This window comes from Penicillium daleae, assembly GCF_028827525.1.
Source record: "Penicillium daleae strain IBT 16125 chromosome Unknown utg000005l_segment0_segment0, whole genome shotgun sequence".
Lineage (NCBI taxonomy): Eukaryota > Fungi > Ascomycota > Eurotiomycetes > Eurotiales > Aspergillaceae > Penicillium > Penicillium daleae.
The window spans coordinates 748,704-764,419 of NW_026623153.1; the positions used below are offsets into that span (position 1 = coordinate 748,704).

General features: G+C 49.7%; 3 protein-coding genes across 3 annotated transcripts; 1 reads left to right on the top strand and 2 right to left on the bottom strand.

The window, feature by feature from the left end:
• Positions 1 to 328: 328 nt before the first annotated feature.
• N7458_004574 (RNA lariat debranching enzyme) lies at positions 329 to 2,410 on the bottom strand (the record flags this gene model as incomplete). Its single annotated transcript, XM_056907956.1, has 3 exons — positions 329 to 2,131; positions 2,195 to 2,296; positions 2,366 to 2,410. The coding sequence occupies 3 exons, from the start codon at positions 2,408 to 2,410 to the stop codon at positions 329 to 331; spliced, it is 1,950 nt and encodes a 649-aa protein (XP_056766574.1).
• A 516-nt stretch (positions 2,411 to 2,926) lies between these two features.
• On the top strand, positions 2,927 to 6,863 carry canA (putative cullin binding protein CanA; the record flags this gene model as incomplete). The annotated part of the gene is made up of 3 exons (XM_056907957.1): positions 2,927 to 3,437; positions 3,731 to 6,390; positions 6,447 to 6,863. The coding sequence occupies 3 exons, from the start codon at positions 2,927 to 2,929 to the stop codon at positions 6,861 to 6,863; spliced, it is 3,588 nt and encodes a 1,195-aa protein (XP_056766575.1).
• Positions 6,864 to 8,060: 1,197 nt separating this feature from the next.
• On the bottom strand, positions 8,061 to 11,934 carry N7458_004576 (ankyrin repeat domain-containing protein; the record flags this gene model as incomplete). The annotated part of the gene is made up of 4 exons (XM_056907958.1): positions 8,061 to 10,542; positions 10,591 to 11,391; positions 11,474 to 11,773; positions 11,825 to 11,934. The coding sequence occupies 4 exons, from the start codon at positions 11,932 to 11,934 to the stop codon at positions 8,061 to 8,063; spliced, it is 3,693 nt and encodes a 1,230-aa protein (XP_056766576.1).
• Positions 11,935 to 15,716: the final 3,782 nt, after the last annotated feature.

Genomic DNA, 15,716 nt, shown 5'->3' on the forward strand with positions numbered 1-15,716 from the left:
TAGAAACATTTGCTCCACAGTGCATCCCATCCATGAACCTATTCAGCCAGTCCCGCAACGGTCTTCACAAAATCCTCGAAAGGATAAGGAGTCCATGGCAGATCCGGCCGCAAAGGGACATGAAGGAACATCACGAGCAAATATCCACGCAAGAATCAGACATGAAAAAACCATGGGAATCTGTAACGACCAACGCAACGCCGTGCTGATGATCGCGAAAGAAAGGACGAAAGGAATGAGCCGAAAACGCCGAATGTAGGCCACCGAACTCCATCTTGTCAGCCCAACCGGTATGAGAATCATCGGAGGACTATTGTGTAGGGTGTCTCTACCAATGTCCACGTCCGGCACCACGTCCGACGCCCCGTCCAGCACCACCACGACCCCCACGACCACGGCGTGGACCACCTCGACCGCCACGTCCGTGACCACCATTGCCGGCACGTGAGGGACGAGGGCCGGCATCCATTCGAGCCGTCCGCTCGCTCTCGGGAAGGTCAAACTTATTCGGAATCCCGATAAGTTTGCAGAATTCGGTAGTCTGGGAGTTTGTGTACTCCGGTGGCTGGTCAGTTGTAGTAAGGGAAACTTCAGGGTCGAAGTTGGGTGCACTGGGTTGGAAATTATGCGGAATCAGCATGTTCCAGGTCTTGACGAGATTTTCCTCAACCCATGCTTCTTCTTCAAGGATGCGAGCCTTGTAATATTCCTCGCCTTTATCGGCGGGAACCTTGGCCGTGGCATCACCAAGGGTAAGCTCATCAGCGAACACACGGGTGATGGCCAACCATTCCTTGTCGTACTCCAGGCAGAAGGGGGCGGAGAAAACATCAGCGGCAGTCGACTGAATGGGTGTGATTTTCATCAGGTGCATGAAGGGATCCCTGTTGTGAGGCTTATCAAGCGCGAGGAAGCGGGTGAGCTTGTTTGTAATGGCGGTGGGGACGGTCTTGTTCCGAACGGACTGGCCAGAACTCTGGGGACGGGCAAAGCTAGCGGGCAGCTTATCACGTATACCCTCGGTGAGTGCGCGATCCACCAGAGGCTCCTCGGCGGTCACCTCGCTATCCCAGACTCCATCGGAAGAGGGAATGCTAAGCTTAGGGGCCTTGACAGGAGACGGATTTCCGGAACCAGTTCCGCTTGACTCGTTACCGGAATCCAAGTCGATCTCATCCTGGTTGATACCGGGAGCAGGCTGGTCGCCCTTGGCCTTGACTGAGTCCTCTTGCTTAGATTCGGACTTGCTCTTATTCGCCATGCGTTGCAACATCGCCTCGCGCTCTTGGCGCTCGAATGCAAGTGCTCCGCCTGAAGCGAAGTTGTTCCAGGCGTTCAGGTTACTCTCAGCAGTACCGGAAGCTTGGCGCACCACATTGCTGACCATTGGAATGTTGTATTCTTTCGGAGCTGGCTGGCTAGCAGGAGTGGTAGCCGGAGCAGGGGCTGGGGCCTTTGGAGAGGGAATGGGCGTACGGGCCTCAACTGCCCAGACAGCAGGTTGATCGGCAGGGAAGGCGATTTTGGCAAGGGTAGCCCCGTCATGAGCGAGGGCAGCGGCGAACTTGACGTGCAGGTGAGCTGAGAACCAGTAGGCCGGGCGAAGACGATCCAAGACATCGCGAGCTGCCACGTTCCCGAGGTGGCCATGTTCGGAGTCTTCCTTAAACCCACGCTTCTTGCGGAAAAGTTCCCGATGGTCGCCAGAGTATTCGATTCCACGAGGCCAGTCATGCGAGAGTCCGATATCCACTGGGTTGCGGATCTGCATGAGCTTGCGAATATCCAGCTCTCGAACATGATACACGCTATGGAGGTCATCAGAGTTGTATGGAAGACGTTCAAAATGAGGCTTTCGGAAGTCATAGCCCTTCCAGATGCCAGACATGGCCGAAATTCGCAGTGGACCAAAGCGAACAACATTGGCTGCACCAAGATAGTAGATGTTGGGGGCCGCCCATCCGCCGTAGTAGAGCTCGAACATGTAATTGCTCGCCTCATGGTTGCCACCGCAAAAGATTGTCAGGTACGGGGCGACGCTCTGACCACTGTAGAAGTTGTGAAAGTCCCCCATGGACTTCCACTTTGCCGGAACCGAGATGCAAGCAGCATCGTTGGCATTTCGAAGAGCCTGAATAGATGTCAGATCAAGTCCACTTTGTATCAGAAGTCAGAACATAAAAATGAAACTAACCTGGAAGTCACCACCGATGATCACCAGATCAATGGTCTCCCAGCCCTTTGCTTCGGCCTCCGCCTTCAGGAGAGAGTAGATCTCCTCAAAGCCGCCGTGTGCCTAAATTCATCATCAGTATCAGACTCATTGCTGATCTAGCAGGGTAGAGTGATGTGAGGGAGAACTTACACAGCCCACGACGGCAACGCGGACACCGTCCACCTCGGACAGCATGGTGCTGTACTGAGCCAGAGGTTATGTGAGGAAGGTATGAGTTGTAACTGATGATTGAGAGGGGGGAGAAATGCGGAAGAGGCAGGGGACAGATGTATGCTGCAGGGTCCACGACAGGACAGATGAGGTTGGCGATGGTAAGGAAAGGTGGGGAGGGAAAACAGAGAGGAAGGAGCAGGAGGGAGGAAGTTTAAATATCTGGAGAAAGAGGGAGAGAAGGCACTAGTAGGGGAAGCGACAGAAGCGAGAAGAAGCTGCCTCAGGAAGCGCTGCCTTGAAGGCAATCACGGATATTTCCGTTCTGGGAAAAATTGGGGATGGCCGTGGATGATTCTTGGGTGGCCTGGGAGCCTGAGGCGGGCGGCATCAATCAATCTACCAGGATCTCCCATCTTTCCGCCTTCAACGGGCGAACCCCTCGACTTTTTGCACTTTCCGGCCACCTTCCCTTTCTCCAATCCCTATTGACCTGCTTCTACAATTGAAAGTGGTTGCATTTGAGTTTCTCTAAAGGCAATGGCACCGCTCGAGGCCCCCCAATTGTGCTTCCTCAGTCAGGCAGCCAGCCTGCTAGCATCGGAGAGCCCTTCGACAGCAGCGCATCTGTTCTCGGTACATACGAAGGTCTTGCACGATGAGTTAAGACCGCTCAATACCCACCAGCGGAAACATCACTGTGGGGGATGTGGTAGTACTAGACAGTCAAAATGTTCCCAAGTTACTCAGGTTAAGCCTAGAGCCAAGTCTCGATCGATATCTAAGCTGGATACCGCACCTGCTGGTGGTGCGACGGTCTATAAGTGTCTGCGCTGCAATCAACGCACCATTAATCCACGCAAGCGAATGACCTCTAAGCCACGGTCTAAGGTTTCATCACGGGTCTCTACATCAACTTCTTCACCGGTTCCTGCTCCCCCAGAATCTTCGGCCCTGCAGGCTCGTCCCTCTACCAGCACTGAATCAGCTCCCTCCAAAACAGAAGGCAACGCAAACAGCAAGAAAAGAGCCAAGACCCGAAAGCAAGGTGGTCTGCAAGCTCTGCTGGCCTCCAAAAAGAACCCTCAACCTTCTCTTGACCTGTTCGACTTCCTGCAGTGAAAAAAATACATACGCGGCTCTGCGCGCTCGGGCCGGTCCAACTTGTTTTTCCGAATTTGGGGATCTCCCGCGGGGCAGCTCCAGCTTCCTTTCGACCTCGCCAAGCTCGTGCTTGCTGGATCGACCAACCTCACCCCACCCCCGATCCACTAGCTTCACCTTTTCGCTTACTCCTCCACTCCCTGGAATCGATCATCATGTCGGATTATTCCGATACGGAAGATCATGACCCTCAAGCGGACGAGCTTCGTGAGACGGCGCTCGTGACCTTGGAGGCCCTGATTAGCTCGTGTAACCAGCAGATGCAGCCATACATCACCAACGCCAGCCAAGCTGCCCTCCGATTCCTGAAATACGATCCCAATGTCGCCGAAATGGAGGATGATGAAGAAATGGGCGGAACTCAAGATGATGGCAGCGAAGACGATGCTACTGCCGACCTGGATGATGATGAATTTGGGGACTTCGAAGAGGAGGACGGATACAGTGACATTGATGATATGAGCTGGAAGGTTCGACGTTGTGCCGCAAAGCTACTCTACACGCTCATCTCAACCTATGGCCGCAGCCGTGCTTTGGACGATGCCACCCTCTACCAGCAAATCGCCCCCGCCTTGATCTCCCGTATCAGCCGTGAGCGGGAGGAGAGTGTGAAGATGGAAGTGGTCTCGACTTTGACAGCTCTGGTACACAAGACGAGTGAGGGATCCGTCATAGTCACCTCCAATGGCTTCCTGGAGACCGTCGGTGGTTCGAAGAACTCCCGCAAGCGCAGACGCCAAGACAGTGATGCTAGTATGGTCGACTTCGAGCCTAGTGCCAGCACTTCCTCTGCTATCGACTCGCCCGTCATTCCATCTTCTCCCAAATCGGGCCCACAGGCCGATCTCGCACGTTCAGTACCTTTGATTGTGCAGAGCTTGGTGAAAGCATGGAAGCAAGCCTCGATGCCCTTGCGGCAGGCTGCCGTTGTGCTTCTGAAGAGTCTCTCCTTGGTCCGCTACGGTGGACTTGCCGATCATCTCCAGCAGATTGAGTACCTCATTGCCGACGCCCTCAAGACCTCCTCCCTTGCCGGCAGCTCGGCAGCTCATTCGGGTGCCGCCGTCAGTGCTGGCGCTCTACAGATCGAGACCCTTGGCCTTATTTCTGCCATCGCTGAGACTCATCTGTCTGATGCCCTTCTCCCCTTCCTCATTGCTCTAGTTCCCGGGGTTGTCGGAGCTGTCAATGAACGCAACTACAAGGTCAGCAGCGAGGCCTTGGGAGCCGTGGAGCAGATTGTGAAGGCCATGACCCCACCTCGGGCATCTGCAAATAACCCCGAGGTTGCCAAGCAATTGGAGAAGCTTTATGAGGTTGTGCTCGCCCGCATTACCGATACCAGCGCCGACCTCGAAGTTCGTCAGCGAGCAATTCATGTGTTTGGTGTGATCCTGGCCCTGACATCGGGCCAAAAGGGTACCGCATACCTGTCTGCTGATCACCGATCCAAAGGTCTCTCTATCCTAGTGGACCGTGTCAAGAATGAGACAACTCGCCTTGCTGCCGTGCGCGCCATTGACGACGTCGTCGTGCTTGCCAGCCGCCCGCAAGACGTGAGTGCAGACTGGGTCAACGATATCACCCTCGAGCTCGGCTCCAATCTTAGAAAGTCGGATCGAGCTTTGCGAGGATCATGCTTGGAGGCCCTCCGCAGTGTTACGATGAACTCTAGCATCAGATCTCAGCTGGGCCCCGGTACTATGGTCACGCTGGAGAACTCCCTCCTTCCACTGTTGTCAGCTCCGGATTTCCACCTCCTCACCCCGACCTTGATAATTATCGCCAAGATTGTTCCTGGAAACTCAAAGTCGCTTGTCAATGAGGCATTGATCACCTCGATTTGCTCAATCGTCAAACAACCGCTTGTCGGTACCGTTTTGAAGGCCCTACTGCTTTTGGTGAAGGTTATTGGAGATGAAGGTGCGGGTGCTCAGTTGATGCAGAATCTCCTGCAAAATGTCGGCATTACTGGAGATTCCTCCGTCGTTGGTCGGGCCATCGGCACCCTTCTGGTGCACGGCGGACCAAACCTGGGTGTCACCATGGATGACTTCTCAAATGAGCTCAGAACGGCCAAGGACGACAGCCGCAAGTGCCTTGCTCTGGCAATCTTGGGCGAGATTGGATTGCGTATGGGCGCCGAGTGTGCGCTGACTCCCGATATCTTTATTGCGCACTTCAATTCCGGCTCAGACCACGTACGCTTGGCTGCGGCTACTGCCCTTGGCAATGCGGCAGCGGGAAGTGTCAAGGCCTACCTCCCCGTCATTCTCAATGGTCTTGACAAGAATAATACACAAAGCTATCTCCTGTTGCACGCGGTACGAGAGTTGCTGCAGCACCCAGAGGTTGTCCGCCCAGATCTTGCCCCCACTGCCCTCAAGCTATGGCAGGCTCTCCTTGTGGTATCCGAGGAGGAGGACAACCGTGCGGTTGGCGCCGAGTGTGTTGGTCGTCTGGCTCTGATCGACCCAGTCAATTACATTCCCCACTTCCGGGATTGCCTGAACAATTCCGACGCTGTCGTTCGTGGTGTTGTCATCTCGGCCTTCCGCTATACCCTTGCTGATTCCAGCGATGCGTACAATGATGTCCTGCGCCCCTTGATGGTACCCTTGCTCACCACCATGCTTATTGACAGCGACCTGGGTAACCATCGTCTTGCATTGACTACACTCAATTCCGCTATCCATAACAAGATGGCCCTCCTCCTTCCCCATTTGGGTGAACTGCTCCCTGCCGTCTTCGGCGATACCAAGATCAAGCCCGAGTTGATTCGTGAGGTGCAAATGGGTCCTTTCAAGCACAAGGTCGATGACGGTCTTGACCTCCGCAAGGTATGTTCCCTCCCACTCTGACTTCCATTTCCAGTATACTCTAACATGTAAACCAGAGTGCCTATGAGACCCTTTACGCCTCCCTCGACACTCCATTTGCCCGCAGCCACGTCTCTGAGATCTTCGACCGTGTCATCGCTGGTGTTGAAGATGAGCAAGACATCCGCGCCATTAGCAACCTGATGACCTCCAAGCTGGTTCTCATCGCACCGGAAGAAACTGAGCGCCGTCTCAACGCACTTTCCGAGCGCTACACCACTGTGCTCTCTTTCAAACCCAAGGATAATGCCGTCAAGCAGGAACTGGAGAAGGCGCAGGAGGCCTCGCTGGGTATTCTCAAGACCACAAAGGAACTCAGCAAAGCGTTCCCTGGTGCAGAGACCTCGAGTGACCTGCACAAGTGGAAGGGATACATGGAGTGGGTTCGAAAGACCTTTGCATCGCAGTGGCAGTCTCTGGACTCGGAGTTTTGAGTTGCTGTGTAGCACCTCGAGGTCTGGGATTCACCAACTTACTAGCCACTTCTCGCGGGCCTCACGCCAGACTCATGACTTATGTAATGTGCATTTCTCAAAAAAGCGAGTGGGTTCTCCTCCCAGCTACGAATTTATCATGAAATGAATAGTTTGCGATCCAATACTTCAGCATTCGAGATCTTTGCCTCGTAAATCCCCCCTGGGCTCCTGCAGTACACTTCATAGCCCCGAGCAAGCTGGGCTGTCCTACGACGCACGTCCGTTGAGATGCCTTATGTTTCCACGAAGCGATTCTTCTAAAGCCCTCCCTCAAGAGACTTTACCAAGGCGGTGACTGTGCCGGATTGAAAGAGATTTGCAGAGTGGATTACTGTGTTGACACAGTGACGCGTTTCAATGTGTTTCAACTCGCCCAGAACATCAATGTAGTCCGTATAAACCAGTGACGGTGAGTTACGGAAAAGAGTTTAGCGAGCCAATTCGGGTTTAGCGTCTTACTGTGCGTTGGTATCTCCGTGCGTGTTTCTATAAAGTCCCCTCCATCGCCGCTTCAACTTTCAGCTGCTTTTCGTCCTTTTACCCTTTCTTTCTCCCCGTTCCCTATGTGCAGCCTGCGAGTGAGGCATTTTTTCTATTGATCCAGATCACCGAGCTCCGCCAACCTCTTTATCGCCAGCACGAACTTGCTAGCCCTTTGCAGTCCTTCGAGCCCTCAAGCGCAGTCTGTGCTGCCTTCCCTCGCCCTAGGCCCGTTTCCGCGTAGTTCTTACTATTACGCTCGAGAGAAGATATTTTTGCCTTAGTCCACCGCGCCAATTTGTAGTTTCGGTCCCTTATATGTTAATCGGTCGGTCCGTCGCCGAACTTCCCCGTATCTAGCATATTCACCTTACATTATTTCTGCACTATCGCTATTTATGTATCTGGGCTTTAATAAGTCACTCAAATCCGTGGCTAGGGCGGATATGGAGCTGTTAAAGAAGGAAACCATGGTATCACAGTATATCGCCCTATTCCAGTTCTTTTCGGCATTGAGAATGACAAAAATCGGTAAGCTAGACTGAAGAGTTCTCGTTTCTTCGCAGGCAAGCCAACTACATGAAGGAGCCAACAGGAGAAAAAAAAGCCGGTGTCTACACTCTCAAAGCACAGGTTATGTCAAAGGATCTTTGGGTATTTTGCTTCCTGAATCTGTTACATGCACACGCACGATTCGAACAGTTCCGCGAATGAGGTCGTGGGAAGTCTGTAGATCGCTTTCACCAGCTCATTTCCGCACAGTGGACAGCTTTTGGTCTGCAAAGGGGGGCAGAATTTGCATGTGTGAAAATAGTCACACGAATAGTACTCCTCTCCCTCCAAAAGGCCTCTGAGGCAAATATCACAAAATCGAGAGCGTTTCTGTTCCGTGGATTGGGGTTCCGCGCTTGGTTCCGCACTTGATTCTGTCCTTGATTCCACACCTGATTCCACACCTGATTCCACATTTTTGCTATTGAGGAGCCGGTTTATCTCGTGTAACCCTCTCCTCTGGGCCTCGAGAGCAGGGGTGAGCCCCCAGATGTCGGGACGGCATTTGTCAACATCTGGCAAGCCGAGGAGCAGTTGAACCATGTCTGAATGGCTTCCACAGACAGCATCAAACAATGGAGTTCTTCCATATCGATCTGGGATGTCTACTTTTGCTCCAGCTGAGAGCAAAAGTTTTGCCATCGATATGTGCCCCCCGGCACTCGCCATGTGAAAAGCAGTTCGATGATAAACATTGAATTGTTCAGGGTTGTTCTCTTTTTCGAGTAAAGCCTTCAAAGCCACATCGTGGCCACCCTCAGTGGTCGCTGAGGGTAACCGTTGGGGTCCAGAGCTTGGAGGGTTGAGATTGGCACCCTTGTTTAAGAGCAGCCTTGACACGGTCTCGTGGCCATTCAAGGAGGACCAGAATAATGGAGTGCACCCAAATCGATCAAAGACATTGACGATGGCGGCCTTATCTAACAGCATTGTAACTATGGCCTCATTTCCTGTGGTGGCTGCGATATGCAATGGTGTTTGTCTGCTTCGACTCATGAAATCAACTCTAGCTCCACGGTCGAGGAGCATTCTGACAATTTCCACCCTCTTTTTCTGGGCAGCCAGGTGTAATGGGGTCATGCTGTCGTTGGTTCTGGCTTCGATGTTGGCTCCATAGTCTAATAAAAGCTTCACCGGTGCCTCCCAGCCTCTTTCTGCAGTTCGATGCAGTGGAGTTTCCCCATGCTTACTCTTGGCTTCAGTGTTGGCACCCTTGTTTAGGAGAAGCTTGAATGTTGCATCGAGATCTTCGTGGTTAACCAATTCGTAGAGAAGATAATCGGAAACCTTAAGTAGTGGTGTTTCGCCTTCGTCGTTGGCTATTTCGGGGCTTACACCCTTTTCCAAGAACAGTTTGACGACTTTCAGATTGCCGTTTAATGATGCATCATGTAACGGGACGTCACCATTCTTCGTCTTGCTTTCGAGGTTGGCGCCTCTGCTTAGAAGCACCTCGACTATCGCCACATGATCCCCCAGCGAAGCCGCATGCAATGCAGTCCTGTCATTATCGTCCTTAGCGTCGACATTAGCGCCTCTGTCTAAAAGCCGCGTGACCACAATGTCATGGCCCTTGCCTGCGGCGACGTATAATGGGGTCTCTTTTTTCGAATTTTTCATTTCAATGTCGGCGCCTTTATCCAGGAGCATCTGGACTACCCTCGTAGAGCCTTGATCTGCAGCCGCATGTAATGGCGAATTGCCATCCGTATCTGGGAGATCAACCCTGGCGCCCATATTCAGAAGCAACTTGGCCACTGATTCATGCCCGTGACGTGCAGCGATGAACAAGGGCGTATGTTCACTCGAGTCTTGAATGTTCAAATTGTCTGGGCTTGTCTCAAGTAGCTCTTGCATCAGATGATCCAGGTTAAAAAAGGCAGCAATATGTTCTGCTTTTATTCCGCTCGTTTTAGGATCGGGTTTCCAATCCAGAGGCTCAAAACCGCAGCGGTCATATCCTGTTAATTTCGCTTCACTCCAAAGGAATTTTAGGAGTATCGACCGGTCTCCAGGCGCTTCCCGGAAATGATGTCCCCAGTTCAGAGAAGAGTAAGAGTAAAATGGGTATTCTTCTGGGATTTTTTTGACTTCTTCTTTTTCCTCAAATCGATCTTCCTCAAATACGTCGTATGAGAGGTATGTCAAACAGCAGTCCGTGATATGGTCAAGAACCTCGGGGAACCAACTCTTCAGGGTGTTTTCAAAGTACTTCTGGGTGGTGTAGTGGACAAGCTTTACTTCGGTCGTTTGTTCGTCGACAAGAACTAAACCACAGCAATACGAAGTCAATTGCTCAATGTCCGTGATATTTGTGTCGTCGAATTCGGAAGTCTCAAGCTCAATCGCCAGCGCGTGCTCGAGTTCAGCGGTAGTCAGATTTCTTTTGGCGTTTATGATCCATCCGATTGTTTTCTTTGCAAGACCCGAAGCATTAGCCCCTTGACGCTCGATTCTACTCATGGTCTCACTATAGGCATAATCATAAGTCTTAGACTGAGAGCCAGCGTGAGAACCAGTGCGGAACTCTTCAAGCATTCTTCGAATCCCTTTTTCGTTCGATTCATCCAAGAGAAGATTGAAATAAAGCCGAGCAAGAAGGAACCTAAGACATGTTAGAACTTCTTCACTGCAACTTCAGATAAATTCGTACATTTCTTTGGCTGCTTCTGTGATACTGTCCTTGATTGCCTCTTTCAATTTCTCTCTTTTTCGAACAAAAGACGGAAGATCATCCAAACGGACGTCAACATAGAACTGGATGTCTTCACTGCTCGCCTGTATTTCCACAGAAGCAGAGCCCTCGAAGTGGGCTGCGATTTCCTGGTCCTGTCGGGAAGTTGCAAGAAGATTAAATCCTTCTTCATTCTGCAACCGAAGAAGCTCGCGGAGGAATGAATGGCGAACAGCATGGTTACCATCGGAAATTGGACATTCATCAAGTGCATCGATTATGATAAAGGCTCTTGCGCACGAAGCGAGCACATATCGCAATTCATCGAGGATCACATCCTTCGAAGGAGTAGCCGATTTTGCTGAGTACTTTTTGTAAAATGATCTGACTCTCTCGGGTATCGAGCTTTTTCGTTGTACAGCTTGTCTCAAAAGAGCCGAGTAGAGGTCAACAAGTGTATGTTGCTGCCGATAATCACAAAACAGATATGTGATCACAACGTCGTCTTGATTGGGAAACATTTGCTCTATATGATCAATGATGATTGATGAAAGGACTGTCTTCCCAGAGCCAGGGATCCCAGGGCAGAATAGAATCTGCTCTTGACTGCCGATCCATCGCTGGAAGTCCTCTGTTTTCAGCAGCCAAGTTCCCGTCCCCTTTTGATGAGAATTAAAAACCTCGCTCTGCCGTAATGATGGGCTCACTGGACTCAGCCAAGTCAGAATTTTGTCGCGTTCATGATCTTCTTGTCTCTGGTTAAGAGTTTGTATTCCATGCCTAATCTCCGAGATTGTACATTAGAAATAGAGGCATTTGACTGGGCCAGTTGGAGGAGCAGAAAAGAACAGAGTTGACGTACTGATTGGTATTCCCTACAATGAGATTCAGCAGAGAAATATTGGAAACGATTCGAGAACGAAACTGATTGATCTCTGCTTGGTTCCATCGGATCCTTGTCCACGCCTGGCGCATTCTGCCCGTCCAGTCTGGAGTTGAGTCCTTTGCCAAAATGTGGAATTTTTGTAGCCTAGAGTCAAGATCCTGAAGAACAATGTCACAGCTCTGGATGACTTGGTTGACACCATGTTTCTGTTGGTCATCGAATTCCTCTTCATCAAGGCCGCTGATGCCGTTGAGTGCAAAAATAAGAGACCCGACCCTGCCGTAGGTTGTCAATATGTGATTTAACGATCCAAAATTCAACACGTACTCCTCCTTGATAGCTTTGTACTCCCTCGGTGCTTGCGCAAAGCGGCCTCCCAAGTCATTTGCTAGTTGCACGACCGCCAGAAAATCACCAACACTGAAGCCAAAACTCATGTTGTTACGAGTATATTAAGGCTCAGGTCTGCAGCAAAGTTTAAAGACCAGCTACTTGAAGGAATTATCAAGGAGAGGATTTGGCAACAGTGGAAACAAACATCCCACATCCCAAGCCGCTAGAAGTGGGGTCAGCTGACCTGAGCAGCCCAACGACGAACAGTTAACTAGGCGAGAAGCCACATAAGAATTGCCATAGGCCCTCTCAATAATTCATCATCGCTACGGTGATACAAGACAAACATAAATTGTCCGGGAATAATCAATAAAAGAAAGCTATCAAACACCAATGTAATCAAAGCTATCAGCTCTAACAAGAGAGGATCCAGCAGGAAATGCCAAGACTGGTGTTACCGTAGAGTGTTTTGGCCCCTACCTAGAGCTCAGCAGAGGCATGCTAACTTGTGTTCCAGGGTCTTGCAAGCTGATCTCCAAGTAGGTCAAAATAATGCCCTGAAACTAAGGAACGGAGTGAAAGGGGTTACCAACCGTAGGCCTGCGCGAGGCTGACTTATCACTGAGTTAACGCTGAGTTTCATGCTGCCAAATTTCGCGCTACGCCACCCTATTATTGGCTGTGATATTTGGCAGGCCACGTGCACAGGTTCACGTGTTTCTTTCTCTTCAAGTCGTTCTGGCGTTCTCGCCGATTCAGGGCATTACCGTGCGAAGGGCGCGTCACCAGCTCTGGGCGGAGATCCGGGGATGCTAGGGTATTAGAAAATGCATGTGCCCGACGAGTCCCAGTTCCCAGGAGCTTATTCCCGCAACGAACGATCCCTCTCATAGTCGCTGGTCCTCAATAAATATCAAGTACGGGGAATAAATAATAAAGTTGTCATGTGGCAAGTAGTCTCCCCAAGATGGCTGAATTGCTCCCATTTTGCTGCTATAGGCGTATGGATAATTGGTAAAAATTTATCTTCATACTAGGCTTGATTGAGCTAAAGTTCACAAGTCATACATGAACCCTATTGAACCGGTCTGGCAGATGCTTAAGGTTAAGGTTTTTAGTATATTTCCAAAGCTTATTGGTATATGAAGGTCTGACGAAGATTGGCAGTATTTTATTGATTCCATTCAACAGGCCTAGCGTGCGTTAGACTAGAGCAAGATTGATAACCTAATTCTTAGTATGCCTTCATGTTTGGATGCCTTGCGCAAGGCAAAGGGATGGTATACTAAATGTTCGAGCTTTCTAGTAAAATCTATTGGATTCTCTATAATTTGATGGTAGTTTTATACTGATAGACTAGGGTGTGTAGATCCTAGTCTCGTTTTAAGTTATAGTCCTCGAAATTCACATTATACAGAATATCAGCAAGTTCAAGTATCATCCCGAATGATATTCGCAACCAAAGGGTACCGGGACATTCAAGAACTGGAAAGTCAAGAGCCCTGATTGTATCTGGAAAATACACTTTCCGACATATCTCAGGGGCTTGGCCATTCAAGTGGAAGAGCTCCCGTAAGCCAATCCGAAATACCGGCTTATGGTCACTTGCCCTTGTGAAACTTGGAATTTACTCCAATCCAGCACAGAAATTGTACGATGATTGATATCTCTGATACCTGACCTTTAAAGAGAACATTGATGGATTTAACACTATCTGTATACAGTTAGCATCTCGAGGACAAGATTATGAAGCAAATACAGAACATAATTATTTGTTGGTTTCTTTCCCAGGATAATCTCAAGTTTACCTTAAAGGTGTCTCTCAACGTCATGCCAAATTGTTTCAACGTACTCGAGACAGGAGGTAGCCCAGGCGTGTGAGAAATTGCCTGAGATTGTAACAGTTAGGCCAAGATTGGTACTGCCATTGACTTATCCAGAATTCACTCGCACAGCTGCCACATCAAGTTACACGTTGCTTCGTATATGCCTGGTTCAGAGAGGCTTCCACAAGCACGACGGATAATCTTATCTACTAATTGTAGGAAAGCACTGTCCTGGATGTTACTGGTATCGACGTTAAAGATGTTTGGCATGTCCTTCATTGAATTGACGCCGACAGAGGCGTTTGGCCCGTTTCGGAGGGTGCGAGAAAATGGACATGACCTGGTGGACAGCCGAGCGTCAAAGTTTTGCAAATATTGCAAGAAGAGAGAGATGAGCTGTTCGATACTCGGTAGGCAGCCACAGGAGGTCAACTCTGGTTCTATTGGATATCTTCCAAGACGTGACAGGTAGCGCACTAAGAATGTCAATAACAGAATGAGCTCCCCTACTTGCAAGATGGGTTCTCGTAAAGGTGAGCTGGGAAGTGCAAGTGTTAGTCAAGTGACGATATGCAATGTACTGTCCCAGTAATAATGAGAATTTGATCGCCAAGAGCTAAATCAGTGTCCTTATATATGTCCAGTCATTCCTATTAGTCTCAAATGAACAATGCTCTCCCGATCTTAACTCTAGCACACTGAACAGGCGAAAGGAGATTAGGAGACTTGTATTGGAAGGTCTTTTACAGGCAGGGATTCCTAGTACCTGCTAAGATGTCCTAGACCTACAATATGAGCAAGCTGCGCGATAAATTCAGATCAATGCATCAAGAGCAAAGGACAAAACATTGGACTGGGCAGGTACGCCCACTAGCTACTCTCGCCACGGCGGGTATATAAATTGAACTATTCTCAACATTTATCTTTCCACAGGACCCATAGGTTCCAGGGGCAGGTCAAAGTGAGCCACTGGTGAACATATCCCCCAGTGCTGGAACGGCCCCTGTAGAGGGTCAGCTTCGTTGGAAGAGTGGTAACTTTCAGTAAAAGAGTTGATTTCGCTGAAAGAGTCGGGTTTATCATCTACTTGAGAAGGTCTGTCACCCGCCAACCGCTCGACATCGTCTGGTGTTCTGCCTTCATGTCCGTGGAATGAGAGAATGAACTACAAGAGTTAGAAAAGAATTGAATATCATGGCATAATAAATACCTTACGTTTAACGAAGAGAGTTAGTATGTATTGGGAGATCTAAACCATGTTAGTAAAAACTTATAATTGACCGGTCCTTATACCTTGCAAGGGGTTTCACGTCTCTGAGCAAATCCGTCTTCAAGCACGAATTGAAGCCCCTCGAGAAGTTGAGTGGTGATTAGCTAAGCTGCTTCCTCATCCAGTGATTTGTCTTTCTTCTACATGTATTTATCGAGATCATCAGGTGGAAGATATTCCATAGTAATAAATAGTTCGGTTTCTGTTTCGTACCAACCAAATGATTCCACGAAAAGATCCCTATACTGGGTATTCAAGAACTAAGTGAGAGAAATAGATCGATCAACCTTTGGAAGCGCTATATGTATTTTAAATATAGCTTTGTAGCATCGGCATGAGAGCTGTTGACTTGCGTATCTGGCTGGTGAACGAATATGTTCCAATCGGCTTCAGTGCGTTTGGCTTGGGTTTTCGTTGACATTGCGGGCCGTCAAAGATTTGTCAAGAATGGGAATGTATCACTCGTAGTGAAACAACTGACTTGAGGGTAATCTTTAAATTGTCATTAAGTGCTCATTTATACCTCCTGCCTATTATACACGCGCTGCGACCGTTCTTGTGTGATGTCCGTTTATCAAAGTAAGTATGCTGGACCTAATCTGGCTAACGCTGTGTCTGACGCACTAGGTGAAAAGACCACGGACTCTCCATCCAAAAGCCACACACAATCGTGGCCTTTTCACCGTCACCCCGATTTACTCCGTACACAGAGATCAGCAAGTGAGCTTTTTACCCGGCATACTTACCCGACTACAGGGGCAAGTTTATGCTATTCAGGCTGGGAGGACAT